Below are 17347 nucleotides of genomic sequence, written 5' to 3' on the forward strand. Positions count from 1 at the left end.
ATACCAGGTGGTGATGCAACCGGTCAGAATGCTCTCGATGGTGCAGCTGTAGAACTTTTTGAGGATCTGGGGACCCATGCCAAACCTTTTCAGTCTCCTGAGGGGGAAAAGATGTTGTTGTGCCCTCTTCACGACTGACTTGGTGTGTTTGGACCATGATAGTTTGTTGGTGATGTGGACACCAACTTAATGATGGTATTGGAGTCGTGTTTGGCCAAGTAGTAGTAGGTGAACAGGGAGTATAGGAGAGGACTAAGCACGCACCCCTGAGGGGCCCCAGTGTTGAGGATCAGCGTGGCAGACGTGTTGTTCCCTACCCTTACCACCTGGTGGCGGCCCGTCAGGAAATCTCACATAGGTGTTCCTTTTGTCCAGGTGGGAAAGGGCAGTGTGAAGTGCGATTGAGATTGCGTCATCTGTGGATCTGTTGGGGCGGAATGCGAATTGGAGTGGGTCTAGGGTATTCCGGGATGATACTGTTGATGTGAGCCATGACCAGCCTTTCAAAGGCTTCATTGCTACTTCATTGCTACCAACGTGAGTGCTACGGGCGGTAATAATGTAGGCAGGTTACCTTCACTTCCTTGTCCACAGGGACTATGGTGGTCTGCTTGAAACATGAAGGTATTACAGACTCGGTCAGGGAGAGGTTGAAAATGTCAGTGAAGACACTTGCCAGTTGGTCAGCGCATGCTTGGAGTACACGTCCTGGTAATCCGTCTGGCCCTGCGGCTTTGTGAATGTTGACCTGTTTAAAGGTCTTGCTCACATGGGCTACCAAGAGCGTTATCACACAGTCGTCCGGAACAGCTGGTGCTCAATGTTGCTTGCCTCGAAGCGAGCATAAAAGGCATTTAGCTCGTCTGGTAGGCTTGTGTCACTGGGCAGCTTGCGGCTGGGTTTCCCTTCGTAGTCGTAATAGTTTTCAAGCCCTGCCACATCCGACGAGCGTCAGAGCGTGTAGTAGGATTCTTGATCGTAGATCATCCATTTTGTTTTCCAATGACTGCTCGTTGGCCAATAGAATGGATGGTAGTGGAGGTTTACTCACTCGCCTACGAATTCTCAGAAGGCAGCCCGACCCCAAACCACCCCACCCCCCACCCCCACCACCCTTTTCTACGTCTTTTCATTTTACATTTACATTTTAGTCATTTAGCAGACGCTCTTATCCAGAGCGACTTACAGTTAGTGAGTGCATACATTTTCATTACATTCAAGGACATGGTATGGCGGGGCATGTGAGTGGAGTTCCACAATACATGTGCTGACACAAAACAAGGTCAGATGAGTACACATTGTACTTCATGCAAATGACGGGGATTTGGGCCCGTTCCCAAGAAAGCAGTATATCCTTCGCATCGGACTCGTTAAAGAAAAAATATTAGTCCAGTTCGAGGTGAGTAATCGCTGTTCTGATGTCCAGAAGTTATTTTCGGTCATAAGAGACGGTAGCAGCAACATTATGTACACAATAAGTTAAAAAATAAGTTACAAACAACGCGAAAAAACGAACAAAATAGCACAGTTGGTTAGGAGCCCGTAAAACGGCAGCCATCCACTCCGGCACCATTTTTTCTTTATTATTATTATTGTGGAGTCACTACAATGTTGTTGATCCATCCTCAGTTTTCTCCCATCACAGCCATTGAACTCTGTAGCCGTTTTTAAATTACCAATGGCCTCATGGTGACATCCCTAAGCAGTTTCCTTCCTGTCCTGCAGCTCAGTTCAGAAGGAGGACTGCATCTTTGATGTGTCTGGGTGGTTTAATACATAATCCGCAGCATCATTATTAACTTGACCATGCTTAAAGATATATTCAATGTCTGATTTGTTGTTGTTACACATCTACCAATCACTGCCCTTCTTTATGAGGCTTTTGAAAAGCTCCCTGGTATTTGTAGTTTAATCTGTGCTTGAAATTCAACACTTCACTGAGGTGCCTAACAGATGTTGCATGTATGGGTGACAGAGGAAGGGGTAGTCATACAGAAATCATGTCAACCCCTGTTATTTCACACAGTGAGTGAGTGAGTCCATAGAATGTATTACGTGATTTGTTAAGCCAAATTGTACTTCTGAACTAATTTAGGCTTGCCTAAACAACCAGGGTAAATACTTATGCAACACATATATTTGAGTTATTTCATTTAATAAAAATAAAAAAATTAACAAATGTGCAATGCACTTTCCAAACTGTGAAAGGCAACAGCGTCTAATCTGCCGGAAAGCCACACGAAGAAGAATGATTTGTCATCTTTTCATTGACTTTGCTCTGGTGCTATGCAGATGAGGGCAGTGTGAAATCCCGAGACGCTTTTATTACGAGCGTGACGAAACCCGGACTGCCCTGTACTACAACGTTGGCAAGGAAACCGCCTTTACGACCGGACCCGAGTCCTGTGGAATGACGACTCTGGACGCTGAGTAGCTAGCTAGGACACAAATTCCTCTGCAAATTGAACTGTGCTAGTTATGTCTTCTGGGATGACTGGGCAGACACCGTAAGTTACACTTTTTATTTAGTACCATTTACTTTTATATTTTGGATAAGAAAACGAATTTTAGTTTCGTGCTAACACGTGAGTTAAGTTAGCTACCTACAATCATGTTAGCGGCGATTGCTGGTTTTATTGCTAGCTAGCTAGGTAACGTTCTTATTCCATTGCATGAAAGTACAATTCGTTATAACTAGAATATTTTGTCAAAGTTTATCCTAAATTGATGACCATGCCACGGTCGTAGATTCTTGTTTTTATCATAGCAGTAAAGTTGATCCGTGCTAACGTGGCTAGACGTTAGCGGTATGCTAATTGAGCTAACGTTAACTAGCTAGTTAGCAACACCGGTTTCTGGTTAAGTTTCCTTGTCTAACGTTAGCTAGCCACCTAACATATCACTAGTTCGTGGAGGGTCAAGAAAGCGGTCTCTCTAAAGTTGTGGTTACCTGCTGATACTACCCTCCAAGATAAATTATTTGTAGAGGAACAGGCCAGAACAGTTTTCAAGTGAATGCCGAGGCCTACTAACGCTACGAACACTAATGTTGGCAAGCATCGGCGCATTCGCGACTAGTGTTATGCTAAATAGCTTGCAAACACAAGCTAGCCCCCGAATCCCGCCCTGCTAAATTGTCTTGAGTTAGATGAAAAGATAGCCAACCAGGCAAATTAGTCCCTAACTGTTTGATATGATATCGAATCTCAATATGGAGTGCGTCCCAGTTCAGTTATTGTTGCAAGCCACTTGATGTTGAATTAAATGTCTCTCATTTCTCCCCATCATAATGTATCCAGGTGCCTAACCAGTAGCAGCAGATGGGATCAGCCTGCTCAGCCCAAAACGAGGGTAGACGTCGAGCAAGGCTTCGCATCCTCTGTGGCGACCGCCCAGACCTGCACATCGGCCCCTACGACCCCTCAATCAGCCCAGCACCCTGTAGCCGGCCCACTGGTGCCCCAGACCTTGCGGGGGGACATGCCAGCAGCACAGGGGGGAGGCGTGGAGATGGCTGCGGCTATGGCTGCTAAGATCAATGCTATGCTGATGGCCAAGGGAAAACTGATGGTTCCTCCGCCACTACCTGGCAAGGTGAGAGGGAAAGGGTTAATGTAACTTTCTCTCACTCAGTCCTGGTCCTGAGGAACCACTGTGTAGGCTTTTCATCCAGTCCTAAGGGTCACATGGCCAGTCATAAGAGGCACAAGCCACAGACTAGAATGGTTTCCATTGGTGGTGCTACTTGTCTCTGAGAACAGAGTGATTGTCATTATTTTCAACCACATAATATAATGTAGCCATGTCCCATAACTGGAGGTAGTAGAAGGTGAGGCCAGTTGAGACCATGTGGCCTTCACTGATACCCACCTCCTAGAGTAACCCAGCAGAGAGAACCACCCTGGTCTACAGACACGCCACGGTTACTGCTGCTGCTCACAACACTATTCTCAAGGCAGTCTCTCTAACTCAGTGCTGGTCCTTCTGCACGCTGTGAGTCCCGGCTTTTGTTCCAGCCAGTACTAACCAATCAGATTCAACCAAATAGGGGCTTTAGTAGTCCGCTAGACCAGAACTAAAGCCTGGACCATTGGTGGCTTCCCAGGAGGGTCAAACACTGACGTAACTTCATGATATTGTATGATCACCATGACTAGTTATTTAGTGTTTGTATGTTGAGTCATATGAAAAGTGTTGCCCATGTCTTGCCCACAGATCCCTCCGTGTATGCCGGCTGCCAGTGGTGGAGACGAGACTGTGGTGACAGAGGTGGACATCAACGATGTGCCCATCAACAGCAGAAACCTGCTCACCAAAGGAAAAACACAGGAAGAGGTAAAAAGACCTGAGTCTTCATCGCATCTCTCCACTTAGCGCCTTCTTAAAATGCAGTGGAGAAAGCCAGATGAGAGGGACCTTGGCCCTTTCCTCCAATATGAATGAAAAGGAGGTGGATACCATCAAGCAGCCTGAATCACAACCCTTTCTGTATAATATATATATCTAATATATTCAATTTAGACGACGTGTACATACATTTTATGTATTGGTGGCCCCAACTAATACTGAAAGGGTTCTCTTTGTTTCAGATTCGTCAGTTCAGCGGTGCAGTAGTCTCAACCAGAGGCCACTACATGACCAGTGCAGAGAAGTCCCATGGAAAAGGAGTGTATGTATGCAGTTGATGTTACTGTGTGTATCTGCAGTTGACTCTGACCATGTGGAGTTCTAACCGACTCTTCTTATTTAGAGAAAGGCCTTTGTATTTGCACGTCCAGGGAAAGAGCCAAGAGGAGGTCAACAGTAAGTAGAATCTCTATAACCCTCCCGTCTACATTTGTGATAGATACTTTATTGTCCTCAGATCCTGTAAATTACACAACGTGGTCATGAAGATTACGTGGGTTGGTGTGGTTGACTGGCCGTTGTTTTTCTCAGTATATTATCCTCATATTTCCCCCATTGACCCCTTGTCTATGTATTCCCTGTGTGGTCTTCCAGAGGCAGTGCTGAGGATAAAGGAGATCATCTCTGAGGATGTGTTGAGGACAGCTGCAGCGTTAGGATCCCAGCTGAGACCCGTCATACCCCCCCTGCCTCTCTACCCCCAGGCCCCTCGCCCCATGGCTGCCCTCCATCCACACCTGCCCAGGATGCCTAGTGTCAACCCTCCCTTGCCACACGGACACCGGCCTGCCGCGCCACACCAAGGGGTAGGTACAGGGGTCCCTGGTCCTCACAGAATTGTTTTCCCTGGAAGGTTTTTAAGAAATCCTGCTTGGAGGATTCCCTCCCGATTCTGGGAATCCTCTAACTGGGATTTCAACAAAACAAAAAAACGTAGGAACTTTGGGTTTTTCGCAATTTTGCGGGAGGGAAACGTGTTTTCAGTTTGCAATCTGGCCCATGTCCCATATCTGGAGGTAGTAGAAGGTGAGGCCAGTTGAGACCATGTGGCCTTCACTGATACCCACCTCCTAGAGTAACCCAGCAGAGAGAACCACCCTGGTCTACAGACACGCCACGGTTACTGCTGCTGCTCACAACACTATTCTCAAGGTAGTCATTTAGATGGATTAAAGGGAGAGCACTCGGTAGTTCACCAATTTACCAGCTCCATACTCTAGTGCTTTCTGTTATCCATAAGATGAAGTATGTTTGTAATGTGGTGGTTGAACTATCCCTTTAACAATGTATTGACCTTGACACAGGACTCATCCATATGTAACTCTCATCTCTCCCTCTCAAGAGTTTTGTGCACGTCAAGATCTTTGTGGGTCTGGACCAGGCCCTGCCCTCGTTTAATGTGAATGAGAAGGTGGAGGGTCCCGGGGGCATGTACCTGGCACACATCCAGACCGAGACGGGAGCCAGAGTGTTCCTCAGGGGGAAAGGCTCGGGGTACATAGAACAGGCCTCACGACGGGAGTCCTTCGAACCACTCTACGTCTACATCAGGTAAGATTTGATTTTTATTTCAGGGTCATACGCCGTTATCGGCCCAGCCTACATGGGCTTAAAAAAAAAAACTTTATAAGAATCATGAAAGTTGCCATAGCAACTATACTATCAATATACACCAACCTGTGATGAGTACAGAAGCCATGTGAACTATTTGGAGGTTAAAGAAGGTGAAACTATTGAAGTGTATAGTTGTCACTGATACCCACCTCCTATAGGAAACAGTAGCGTAAACCACCTGACCTCCAGACATAGGTCTACAGTGCTCTGCACCTACTCACAACCAGAACCAGTACAGATTTAACCGTTCAATTCTCACTCACTCGTATGCATTCAGAAGACTGCTCACCACACGTTGGCTAGCTATCGGTCGTGCTGCTCTCTCGTAGATGTTTGGTGAACCTTCTGTTCGTCTCGTAGTGTCTGAAAGAGTTTCTTTCCTGCTGTGGTGGTTATCGGTTTCATCCCATTTCAACACTGTTGTCTTTTTCTTGTAGCCACCCCTACTCCACAGGGCTGGAAGCTGCAAAGAAACTCACAGAGAGCCTGTTGGAAACTGTAAGTCAATAGTGTTTTCCCCACTGACACACAGCAAGGAAAGCAGACACTGTAGATGAGAGCGTGTGCTGAATGAGTCCAATGTACATGATTTACGTTTATTTGAACTGGGTCGTGTTCATTTGGCACCAAACAGAAGAGAACTGACTGAAACAAGGAGGTGACTACCTGGACTCATTTGTTTCCCTTTGCAAAACGTTTTCCGTTTGCGTGCCATAATGAACACGCCCAATGATGGAGGTTAAAGAAGGTGAAACTATTGAAGTGTATAGTTGTCACTGATACCCACCTCCTATAGGAAACAGTAGCGTAAACCACCTGACCTCCAGACATAGGTCTACAGTGCTCTGCACCTACTCACAACCAGAACCAGTACAGATTTAACCGTTCAATTCTCTACCATGCTCTACAACTCCCTTTGTGTTTTTAAACCATGCATGTTGTGGGATTAAAAGTGTCTCGTTGATATACTTGCTTATCTGAGACCTTTTTCCACAGGATTTCTTCCTCTGCTTCCTCTAAACATGATTAACCTCCCTTTTGTAAGGATTCAGTGTTCTCATCCTGTTCCCTCCCGCCTGTGTCTGTTGTACAGGTGAGAGCTGAACATACCCGCATGGTCTCCATCTACACAGCCACCGGCTCCACCCAACGTAAGTCTCCTCTCTCTCTCTCACACACCAGAACTAACACTGAGTAACTGAAATACCACAGTCATAGGACCTGGGCCCGTATTCATAAAGCACCTTGGAGGAAGAGTGTTGATCTAGGATCAGTTTTGGATTTGAATGGACAAGGGGGACCTGATCCCAGATCAGCACTCTCACTCTGAGACATTTTATGAATATGGGCCCAGGAGTTCAGGTGAAATAACCAGCCAGGCCTGGGTTTTCCTGATCAGGTGAAATAACCAGCCAGGCCCGGGTTTTCCTGGTCAGGGTAAATAACCAGCCAGGCCCGGGTTTTCCTGGTCAGGGTAAATAACCAGCCAGGCCCGGGTTTTCCTGGTCAGGGTAAATAACCAGCCAGGCCCGGGTTTTCCTGGTCAGGGTAAATAACCAGCCAGGCCCGGGTTTTCCTGGTCAGGGTAAATGACCAGCCAGGCCCGGGTTTTCCTGGTCAGGGTAAATGACCAGCCAGGCCCGGGTTTTCCTGGTCAGGGTAAATGACCAGCCAGGCCCGGGTTTTCCTGGTCAGGGTAAATAACCAGCCAGGCCTGGGTTTTCCTGGTCAGGGTAAATAACCAGCCAGGCCCGGGTTTTCCTGGTCAGGTTAAATAACCAGCCAGGCCCGGGTTTTCCTGGTCAGGGTAAATAACCAGCCAGGCCCGGGTTTTCCTGGTCAGGGTAAATAACCAGCCAGGCCCGGGTTTTCCTGGTCAGGGTAAATAACCAGCCAGGCCCGGGTTTTCCTGGTCAGGTTACGTGGACAGAGAAACTTCTGGCCCTACTCATTTACTTGAATATAATAGAATGGCCTGAATGTTTCCCTTCTAGTAAATCAATTCCTATGTTTGCTTAAACCACAGACACTACTAGCTCCTGTCATAAATGAATCTCTCTCTGTCTCTAGTGGCACAACAACAAACAGAACAGACAGTCAACAACCCTGTCTGTGAATGACCCCTTCTTCCAATCACATCCATTAACCCTGATCTCCTATACTTCCCTTTCAGCATACCCAGCTCATGGATACCCAGCTAATAGCACTTACTCTAGCCAGGGCTGGTGCAGCAGCAGTGGTTACCCAGGGTGTAACGGGCTGGGGCTGGCTGGGGGCTATGCTGCCTCTACCAGCTACCCCACACCGCCAGGACCCGCTGGCTATTGGACTAGTGCTGCTAGTGGTCAGCCCAGTCAATCTAACCTGTCGACAAACCCTCCATCTTCTCAGGCTATGGTTCAGTATCCTGTCTGTCCCAGGAAGACACACCCATACCTATTACAGGTACGTAGTGGCTAGGAAACCATACCGTTACCTAGTACAGGTACGTAGTGGCTAGGAAACCATACCGTTACCTATTACAGGTACGTAGTGGCTAGGAAACCATACCGTTACCTAGTACAGGTACGTAGTGGCTAGGAAACCATACCGTTACCTATTACAGGTACGTAGTGGCTAGGAAACCATACCGTTACCTATTACAGGTACGTGGTGGCTAGGAAACCATACCGTTACCTATTACAGGTACGTAGTGGCTAGGAAACCATACCGTTACCTATTACAGGTACGTAGTGGCTAGGAAACCATACCGTTACCTATTACAGGTACGTAGTGGCTAGGAAACCATACCGTTACCTATTACAGGTACGTAGTGGCTAGGAAACCATACCGTTACCTATTACAGGTACGTAGTGGCTAGGAAACCATACCGTTACCTATTACAGGTACGTAGTGGCTAGGAAACCATGCCGTTACCTAGTACAGGTACGTAGTGGCTAGGAAACCATGCCGTTACCTATTACAGGTACGTGGTGGCTAGGAAACCATACCGTTGCCTGAGTACAGGTACGTAGTGGCTAGGAAACCATACCGTTACCTATTACAGGTACGTAGTGGCTGGAAACCATACCGTTGCCTAGTACAGGTACGTGGTGGCTAGGAAACCATGCCGTTACCTAGTACAGGTACGTAGTGGCTAGGAAACCATACCGTTACCTAGTACAGGTGCGTGGTGGCTAGGAAACCATGCCGTTGCCTAGTACAGGTACGTAGTGGCTAGGAAACCATGCCGTTACCTATTACAGGTGCGTGGTGGCTAGGAAACCATGCCGTTACCTAGTACAGGGTGCGTAGTGGCTAGGAAACCATACCGTTACCTATTACAGGTGCGTAGTGGCTAGGAAACCATACCGTTACCTATTACAGGTGCGTAGTGGCTAGGAAACCATACCGTTACCTAGTACAAGTGCGTAGTGGCTAGGAAACCATGCCGTTACCTAGTACAGGTACGTAGTGGCTAGGAAACCATGCCGTTACCTAGTACAGGTGCGTGAGTGGCTAGGAAACCATACCGTTACCTATTACAGGGTGCGTAGTGGCTAGGAAACCATGCCGTTACCTAGTACGGAGTGCGTGGTGGCTAGGAAACCATGCCGTTACCTATTACAGGGTGCGTGAGTGGCTAGGAAACCATACCGTTACCTAGTACAGGTACGTAGTGGCTAGGAAACCATACTCGTTACCTATTACAGGTGCGTGGTGGCTAGGAAACCATGCCGTTACCTAGTACAGGTCGTAGTGGCTAGGAAACCATACCGTTACCTATTACAGGTGCGTAGTGGCTAGGAAACCATACCGTTACCTAGTACAGGTGCGTGGTGGCTAGGAAACCATACCGTTACCTAGTACAGGTGCGTAGTGGCTAGGAAACCATGCCGTTACCTAGTACAGGTACGTAGTGGCTGGGAAACCATACCGTTACCTGGTACAGGTACGTGAGTGGCTAGGGAAACCATCCGTTACCTGGTACGGAGTGCGTAGTGGCTAGGAAACCATGCCGTTACCTAGTACAGGTGCGTAGTGGCTAGGGAAACCATACCGTTACCTAGTGCAGGTGCGTAGTGGCTGGGAAACCATGCCGTTACCTAGTACAGGTACGTAGTGGCTAGGAAACCATACCGTTACCTATTACAGCGGGGAGTCGGGGTGGCTAGGAAACCATGCCGTTACCTATTACAGGTGCGTGGTGGCTAGGAAACCATGCCGTTACCTATTACAGGTACGTAGTGGCTGGGAAACCATGCCGTTACCTATTACAGGTGCGTGGTGGCTAGGAAACCACACCGTTACCTAGTACAGGGTGCGTGGTGGCTAGGGAAACCATACCGTTACCTAGTACAGGTGCGTGGTGGCTGGGAACCATGCCGTTACCTATTACAGGTGCGTGGTGGCTAGGAAACCATGCCGTTACCTAGTACAGGTGCGTAGTGGCTAGGAAACCATGCCGTTACCTATTACAGGTACGTAGTGGCTAGGAAACCATACCGTTACCTAGTACAGAGTGCGTAGTGGCTAGAAACCATGCCGTTACCTATTACAGGTACGTGGTGGCTAGGAAACCATACCGTTACCTATTACAGGTGCGTAGTGGCTAGGAAACCATGCCGTTACCTATTACAGGTGCGTAGTGGCTAGGAAACTATACCGTTACCTATTACAGGTGCGTAGTGGCTAGGAAACCATGCCGTTACCTGTACAGGTGCGTGGTGGCTAGGAAACCATGCCGTTACCTATTACAGGTGCGTAGTGGCTAGGAAACCATACCGTTACCTAGTACAGGTACGTGCGTGGCTAGGAAACCATGCCGTTGCCTATTACAGGTACGTGGTGGCTAGGAAACCATACCGTTACCTATTACAGGTACGTAGTGGCTAGGAAACCATACGTTACCTATTACAGGTGCGTAGTGGCTAGGAAACCATACCGTTACCTAGTACAGGTACGTAGTGGCTAGGAAACCATACCGTTACCTATTACAGGTACGTGGTGGCTAGGAAACCATACCGTTACCTAGTACAGGTACGTAGTGGCTAGGAAACCATACCGTTACCTAGTACAGGTACGTAGTGGCTAGGAAACCATACCGTTACCTATTACAGGTACGTAGTGGCTAGGAAACCATACCGTTACCTATTACAGGTGCGTAGTGGCTAGGAAACCATGCGTTACCTATTACAGGTACGTGGTGGCTGGGAAACCATACCGTTGTTACCTGTACAGGTACGTAGTGGCTAGAAACCATACCGTTACCTATTACAGGTGCGTGGTGGCTGGGAAACCATGCCGTTACCTAGTACGGGTGCGTAGTGGCTAGGAAACCATACCGTTACCTATACGGGTGCGTGGTGGCTGAAAACCATGCCGTTGCCTGGTACGGGTGCGTGGTGGCTGGGAAACCATACCGTTACCTAGTACGGGTACGTGGTGGCTGGAAACCATGCCGTTACCTAGTACAGGTGCGTAGTGGCTGGGAAACCATGCCGTTACCTGGTACAGGGTGCGTGGTGGCTGGGAAACCATGCCGTTACCTATTACGGGTGCGTGGTGGCTAGGAAACCATACCGTTACCTATTACAGGGTGCGTGGTGGCTGAAACCATGCCGTTACCTATTACGGGGTGCGTGGTGGCTGGGAAACCATACCGTTACCTAGTACAGGTACGTGGTGGCTGGAAACCATGCCGTTGCCTAGTACAGGTACGTGGTGGCTAGGAAACCATGCCGTTACCTAGTACAGGTGCGTGGTGGCTGGAAACCATACCGTTACCTAGTACGGTACGTGGTGGCTAGGAAACCATACCGTTACCTATTACAGGTACGTAGTGGCTAGAAACCATGCCGTTACCTATTACAGGTACGTAGTGGCTAGGAAACCATGCCGTTACCTGTACAGGTGCGTGGTGGCTAGAAACCATACCGTTACCTATTACAGGTACGTAGTGGCTAGGAAACCATGCCGTTACCTAGTACAGGTACGTAGTGGCTAGGAAACCATGCCGTTACCTAGTACAGGTACGTAGTGGCTAGGAAACCATACCGTTACCTATTACAGGTGCGTGGTGGCTGGGAAACCATGCCGTTACCTAGTACGTGCGTGGTGGCTAGGAAACCATACCGTTACCTAGTACAGGTACGTAGTGGCTAGGAAACCATACCGTTCGTTACCTAGTACAGGTACGTAGTGGCTAGGAAACCATACCGTTACCTATTACAGGTACGTAGTGGCTAGGAAACCATACCGTTACCTAGTACAGGTACGTAGTGGCTAGGAAACCATACCGTTACCTATTACAGGTACGTAGTGGCTAGGAAACCATACCCGTTACCCTGTACAGGTACGTAGTGGCTAGGAAACCATACCGTTGCCTGGTACAGGTACGTAGTGGCTAGGAAACCATACCGTTACCTAGTACAGGTACGTAGTGGCTAGGAAACCATACCGTTACCTATTACAGGTACGTAGTGGCTAGGAAACCATACCGTTACCTAGTACAGGTACGTAGTGGCTAGGAAACCATACCGTTACCTATTACAGGTACGTAGTGGCTAGGAAACCATACCGTTACCTATTACAGGTACGTAGTGGCTAGGAAACCATACCGTTACCTAGTACAGGTACGTAGTGGCTAGGAAACCATACCGTTACCTAGTACAGGTACGTAGTGGCTAGGAAACCATACCGTTACCTAGTACAGGTACGTAGTGGCTAGGAAACCATACCGTTACCTATTACAGGTACGTAGTGGCTAGGAAACCATGCCGTTACCTATTACAGGTACGTAGTGGCTAGGAAACCATACCGTTACCTATTACAGGTACGTGGTGGCTAGGAAACCATACCGTTACCTATTACAGGTACGTGAGTGGCTAGGAAACCATACCGTTACCTATTACAGGTACGTCGTGGCTGGGAAACTATGCCGTTACCTATTACAGGTACGTAGTGGCTAGGAAACCATACCGTTACCTAGTACAGGTACGTAAGTGGCTAGGGAAACCATACCGTTACCTATTACAGGTGCGTAGTGGCTAGGAAACCACACCGTTACCTATTACAGGTACGTAGTGGCTAGGAAACCATACCGTTACCTATTACAGGTACGTAGTGGCTAGGAAACCATACCGTTACCTATTACAGGTACGTAGTGGCTAGGAAACCATACCGTTACCTAGTACAGGTACGTAGTGGCTAGGAAACCATGCCGTTACCTAGTACAGGTACGTAGTGGCTAGGAAACCATACCGTTACCTAGTACGGGTACGTGGTGGCTAGGGAAACCATACCGTTACCTATTACAGGTGCGTAGTGGCTAGGAAACCATACCGTTACCTATTACAGGTACGTGAGTGGCTAGGAAACTATACCGTTACCTAGTACAGGTGCGTAGTGGCTAGGAAACCATACCGTTACCTATTACAGGTACGTAGTGGCTAGGAAACCATACCGTTACCTAGTACAGGTACGTAGTGGCTAGGAAACCATACCGTTACCTATTACAGGTACGTGAGTGGCTAGGGAAACCATGCCGTTACCTAGTACAGGTACGTAGTGGCTAGGAAACCATACCGTTACCTATTACAGGTGCGTAGTGGCTAGGGAAACCATACCGTTACCTGGTACAGGGTACGTAGTGGCTAGGAAACCATACCGTTACCTATTACAGGTGCGTGGTGGCTAGGAAACCATACCGTTACCTAGTACAGGTACGTAGTGGCTAGGAAACCATACCGTTACCTATTACAGGTACGTAGTGGCTAGGAAACCATACCGTTACCTAGTACAGGTACGTAGTGGCTAGGAAACCATACCGTTACCTATTACAGGTACGTAGTGGCTAGGAAACCATACCGTTACCTATTACAGGTACGTAGTGGCTAGGAAACTATACCGTTACCTAGTACAGGTACGTAGTGGCTAGGAAACCATACCGTTACCTATTACAGGTACGTAGTGGCTAGGAAACCATACCGTTACCTAGTACAGGTACGTAGTGGCTAGGGAAACCATACCGTTACCTATTGCAGGTACGTGGTGGCTAGGAAACCATGCCGTTACCTAGTACAGGTACGTGGTGGCTAGGGAAACCATACCGTTACCTATTACAGGTACGTAGTGGCTAGGAAACCATACCGTTACCTAGTACAGGTACGTAGTGGCTAGGAAACCATACCGTTACCTATTACAGGTGCGTAGTGGCTAGGAAACCATACCGTTACCTATTACAGGTACGTAGTGGCTAGGAAACTATGCCGTTACCTCAGTACAGGTACGTAGTGGCTAGGAAACCATGCCGTTACCTATTACAGGTACGTAGTGGCTAGGAAACCATACCGTTACCTAGTACAGGTACGTCGTGGCTAGGAAACTATACCGTTACCTATTACAGGTACGTAGTGGCTGGAAACCATGCCGTTACCTAGTACAGGTACGTAGTGGCTAGGAAACCATGCCGTTACCTAGTACAGGTACGTGGTGGCTGGGAAACCATGCCGTTACCTATTACAGGTACGTAGTGGCTAGGAAACTATACCGTTACCTATTACAGGTACGTAGTGGCTAGGAAACCATGCCGTTACCTATTACAGGTACGTGGTGGCTAGGAAACCATGCCGTTACCTATTACAGGTACGTAGTGGCTAGGAAACCATACCGTTACCTAGTACAGGTACGTAGTGGCTAGGAAACCATACCGTTACCTAGTACAGGTACGTAGTGGCTAGGAAACCATACCGTTACCTATTACAGGTACGTAGTGGCTAGGAAACCATACCGTTACCTAGTACAGGTATGGATTGGGAAGGTTACAGGAACATGGGTGGGCTGTCCAAATAGGATTCAGGACAGGGATCACAGTAGTTTAGAACAGAATGACACCCATAAGAAAGCAAAAAAAATAGGTTTATCACCTGAAAATCAGTTTCTAAACTGAAGTCCTATGTCTGTATCAGTTTCATTAGTTAGCCAGGAGATGAAGTTGTACACCATTGTAAGGGCAGGACTAACCAGATGTATTGATGAAGGTGTACACCATTGTAAGGGCAGGACTAACCAGATGTATTGATGAAGTTGTACACCATTGTAAGGGCAGGACTAACCAGATGTATTGATGAAGGTGTACACCATTGTAAGGGCAGGACTAACCAGATGTATTGATGAAGGTGTACACCATTGTAAGGGCAGGACTAACCAGATGTATTGATGAAGTTGTACACCATTGTAAGGGCAGGACTAACCAGATGTATTGATGAAGGTGTACACCATTGTAAGGGCAGGACTAACCAGATGTATTGATGACCCTGGGATTAGACTAACTGTTGTTTGGGTTTGACCTTGGTGTCTCAGGACCCTGGGTGCAGTGACCAGACGGAGACTGACCTGTCGTCATCCAGCTCTACTCGGACAGGGACAGGAAGTCCTAAACGACGCTTCCAGGAAAAGACTGAGGATGAGCAGGCCTCTCAGGTGAGACGGAGCTGAAACTGCTGAAATATGCAACGAGAGAGGTTTTAAAGAGAACGGCTTGTCAACTGAATAACCTGGCTAAACAATATCAAGGCTGTCACCAACCCAAATATGTTAGCTCAGTGCTTACTCGCAAGTGCAGAAAGTGTGTTTTGTTTTTAACAATTCAAACAGTGCTCTGTGACCTTCTGCTAACAGTCCTTCCTGTCTGTCTATCTCTCAGCCTGCCAGCAGCTCACCCGAGGCCCCGGTGAGAGAGAAGTCTCCCCCTCTACCTTCAGCAGCTCTGAGAGAGGAAGAGCGAGGACAAGGAGCTGAAAGGTTTCTAAATAGTTCTCTGCTCTAAATCTCTGGTTTTGTTTTGCCCAGAATGTTGCAGCCACCGTGTTCAAAAGGTCACAAGGGGGGACGGGACGGGGGGGCAGTTACACGTTCAGGCAGTTCTGGCTTGTTTTCTTACATTCTGCACCTACTGAACACGCCCCTAAATGAAGCCTCTGATGTTTCTCCACCCTGTGCCTTTGTCTCTGTCTGTAGGATGTTGATGCCACCTCCTCTCCCTGTGTTTCTGGCCCCCGGCCCTGTGGCACGCAAGAGACCCAGAGAGACGGCAGTACCAGTGGTCCCACCCAGTCTACCAACCAGCACCCCCGCATCACAGGGTACGCGTCTTACTGGGAACATACTTCACTGTACTTGATGCCTGAATGGGCAGACATTTTAACCATGATGAAGTTGAGTGGTGTTTTTCGACGATTTCTTCTCCCCTCAGTAGTGGAGTAATGGAGGCAGACAGACCTGTCTGAGCTCCTCTGTGATTGGCTGAGCCGTGCTAACTGTCACTCCCTGTATGTGTTCTTTGTCTTCCCCTTGTGTTCTCTCTCCACATGTCTCCTGGACCCGCTGCTACCTAACATGGATCTATCTCATCTGGTGTCTGTCTGATCTCTCTGCTCTGACTGGCTGTGGATCAATCCAACCAACTCAAACATGGGCTGGGCTCCTCTCTTGTTTTGCCCTCTCTCCCTCTCGCTCTCTTTCTGTTCTCTCTCTGTCTTTGTCTCTCTCCCTGTCTCTCTCTCTCTCTCTCCCTGTCTCTCTCTCTCCCTCTGTCCCTCTCTCTCTCCCTGTCTCTCTCTCTCCCTCTGTCCCTCTCTCTCTCCCTGTCTGTCTGTCTGTCTGTCTTTGTTCTCCTCAGATTCTCCCCAGGAGGTGATTGTGAAGAAGATAAAGGTAGTGGAGAAACCTTCAGGTTTAGTGCCCTACGGAGGTGGGGTAATGGACACTTCATGCCTAGTACCCTACGGTGGGGACTCTTCTGATGAGGGAGAGGACTCCTAGCAGTAAGACGGCTAACTCATACCCCCCCATCCCACTACCCTTCCCAAATCCCATCAACCCCACCCTAAAGTGTCCTCATTCCACTTAGATGCTGGGGTTGCAGTGATCAGTGTTCAGCCCAAGGCTAGCTAGCGCTGTTATTACCATCATCGACTGCTGTACTGTGGGACCTTGAACAGAGCGTCGCACTGCTACAGCCCTGCCCCAAAAACAAAGGAATGCTACTTTATGTTATTATAAATATTAAAGATTAACGACAGTTTTCATTTGAAAGGGTCCTTTTTATTTCAAATCTGAAAAAGCATATGTGGTTGTCCATCTACGACCGAGCCTGCGCTACGACCGAATTCTTCAACCTGCTTTACACCAATTCACTGATTATTATGTTGTATATAATGGAAAATGGTGTGAATCTGTTCCCATGGAATACTGTAATAAATGGATTTGGAAACAGCCTTCATTTTGTTTCCTCATGTTAGTCTAGCAGTGTTGTGGTACTCCGAGTTTGGGAAACCCTGGTCTA

At 48.0% G+C, this 17347-nt stretch overlaps 1 protein-coding gene across 1 annotated transcript; it reads left to right on the forward strand.

Moving 5' to 3' along the window:
* Positions 1-2218: 2218 nt before the first annotated feature.
* Positions 2219-17279, forward strand: LOC121546378 (KH homology domain-containing protein 4). The gene is made up of 15 exons (XM_041857616.2): positions 2219-2507; positions 3300-3594; positions 4216-4335; positions 4590-4669; positions 4751-4803; positions 5002-5213; positions 5750-5958; positions 6459-6519; positions 7115-7172; positions 8195-8466; positions 15364-15483; positions 15707-15804; positions 16021-16145; positions 16682-16826; positions 16913-17279. The coding sequence occupies exons 1-14, from the start codon at positions 2479-2481 to the stop codon at positions 16822-16824; spliced, it is 1875 nt and encodes a 624-aa protein (XP_041713550.2). The 5' UTR covers positions 2219-2478; the 3' UTR covers positions 16825-16826; positions 16913-17279.
* The last annotated feature ends 68 nt before the right edge of the window (positions 17280-17347 follow it).

This window comes from Coregonus clupeaformis, chromosome 20, assembly GCF_020615455.1.
Source record: "Coregonus clupeaformis isolate EN_2021a chromosome 20, ASM2061545v1, whole genome shotgun sequence".
Taxonomy (NCBI): Eukaryota; Metazoa; Chordata; class Actinopteri; order Salmoniformes; family Salmonidae; genus Coregonus; species Coregonus clupeaformis.

Bases quoted from the DNA above. Each gene is read 5' to 3' on its own strand.
- LOC121546378 (XM_041857616.2), top strand. From the start codon at position 2,479: ATGTCTTCTGGGATGACTGGGCAGACACC. The intron at 3,595-4,215 runs GTGAGAGGGAAA...TCTTGCCCACAG, and splicing joins CTCCGCCACTACCTGGCAAG to ATCCCTCCGTGTATGCCGGC. The intron at 7,173-8,194 runs GTAAGTCTCCTC...CTTCCCTTTCAG, and splicing joins AGCCACCGGCTCCACCCAAC to CATACCCAGCTCATGGATAC.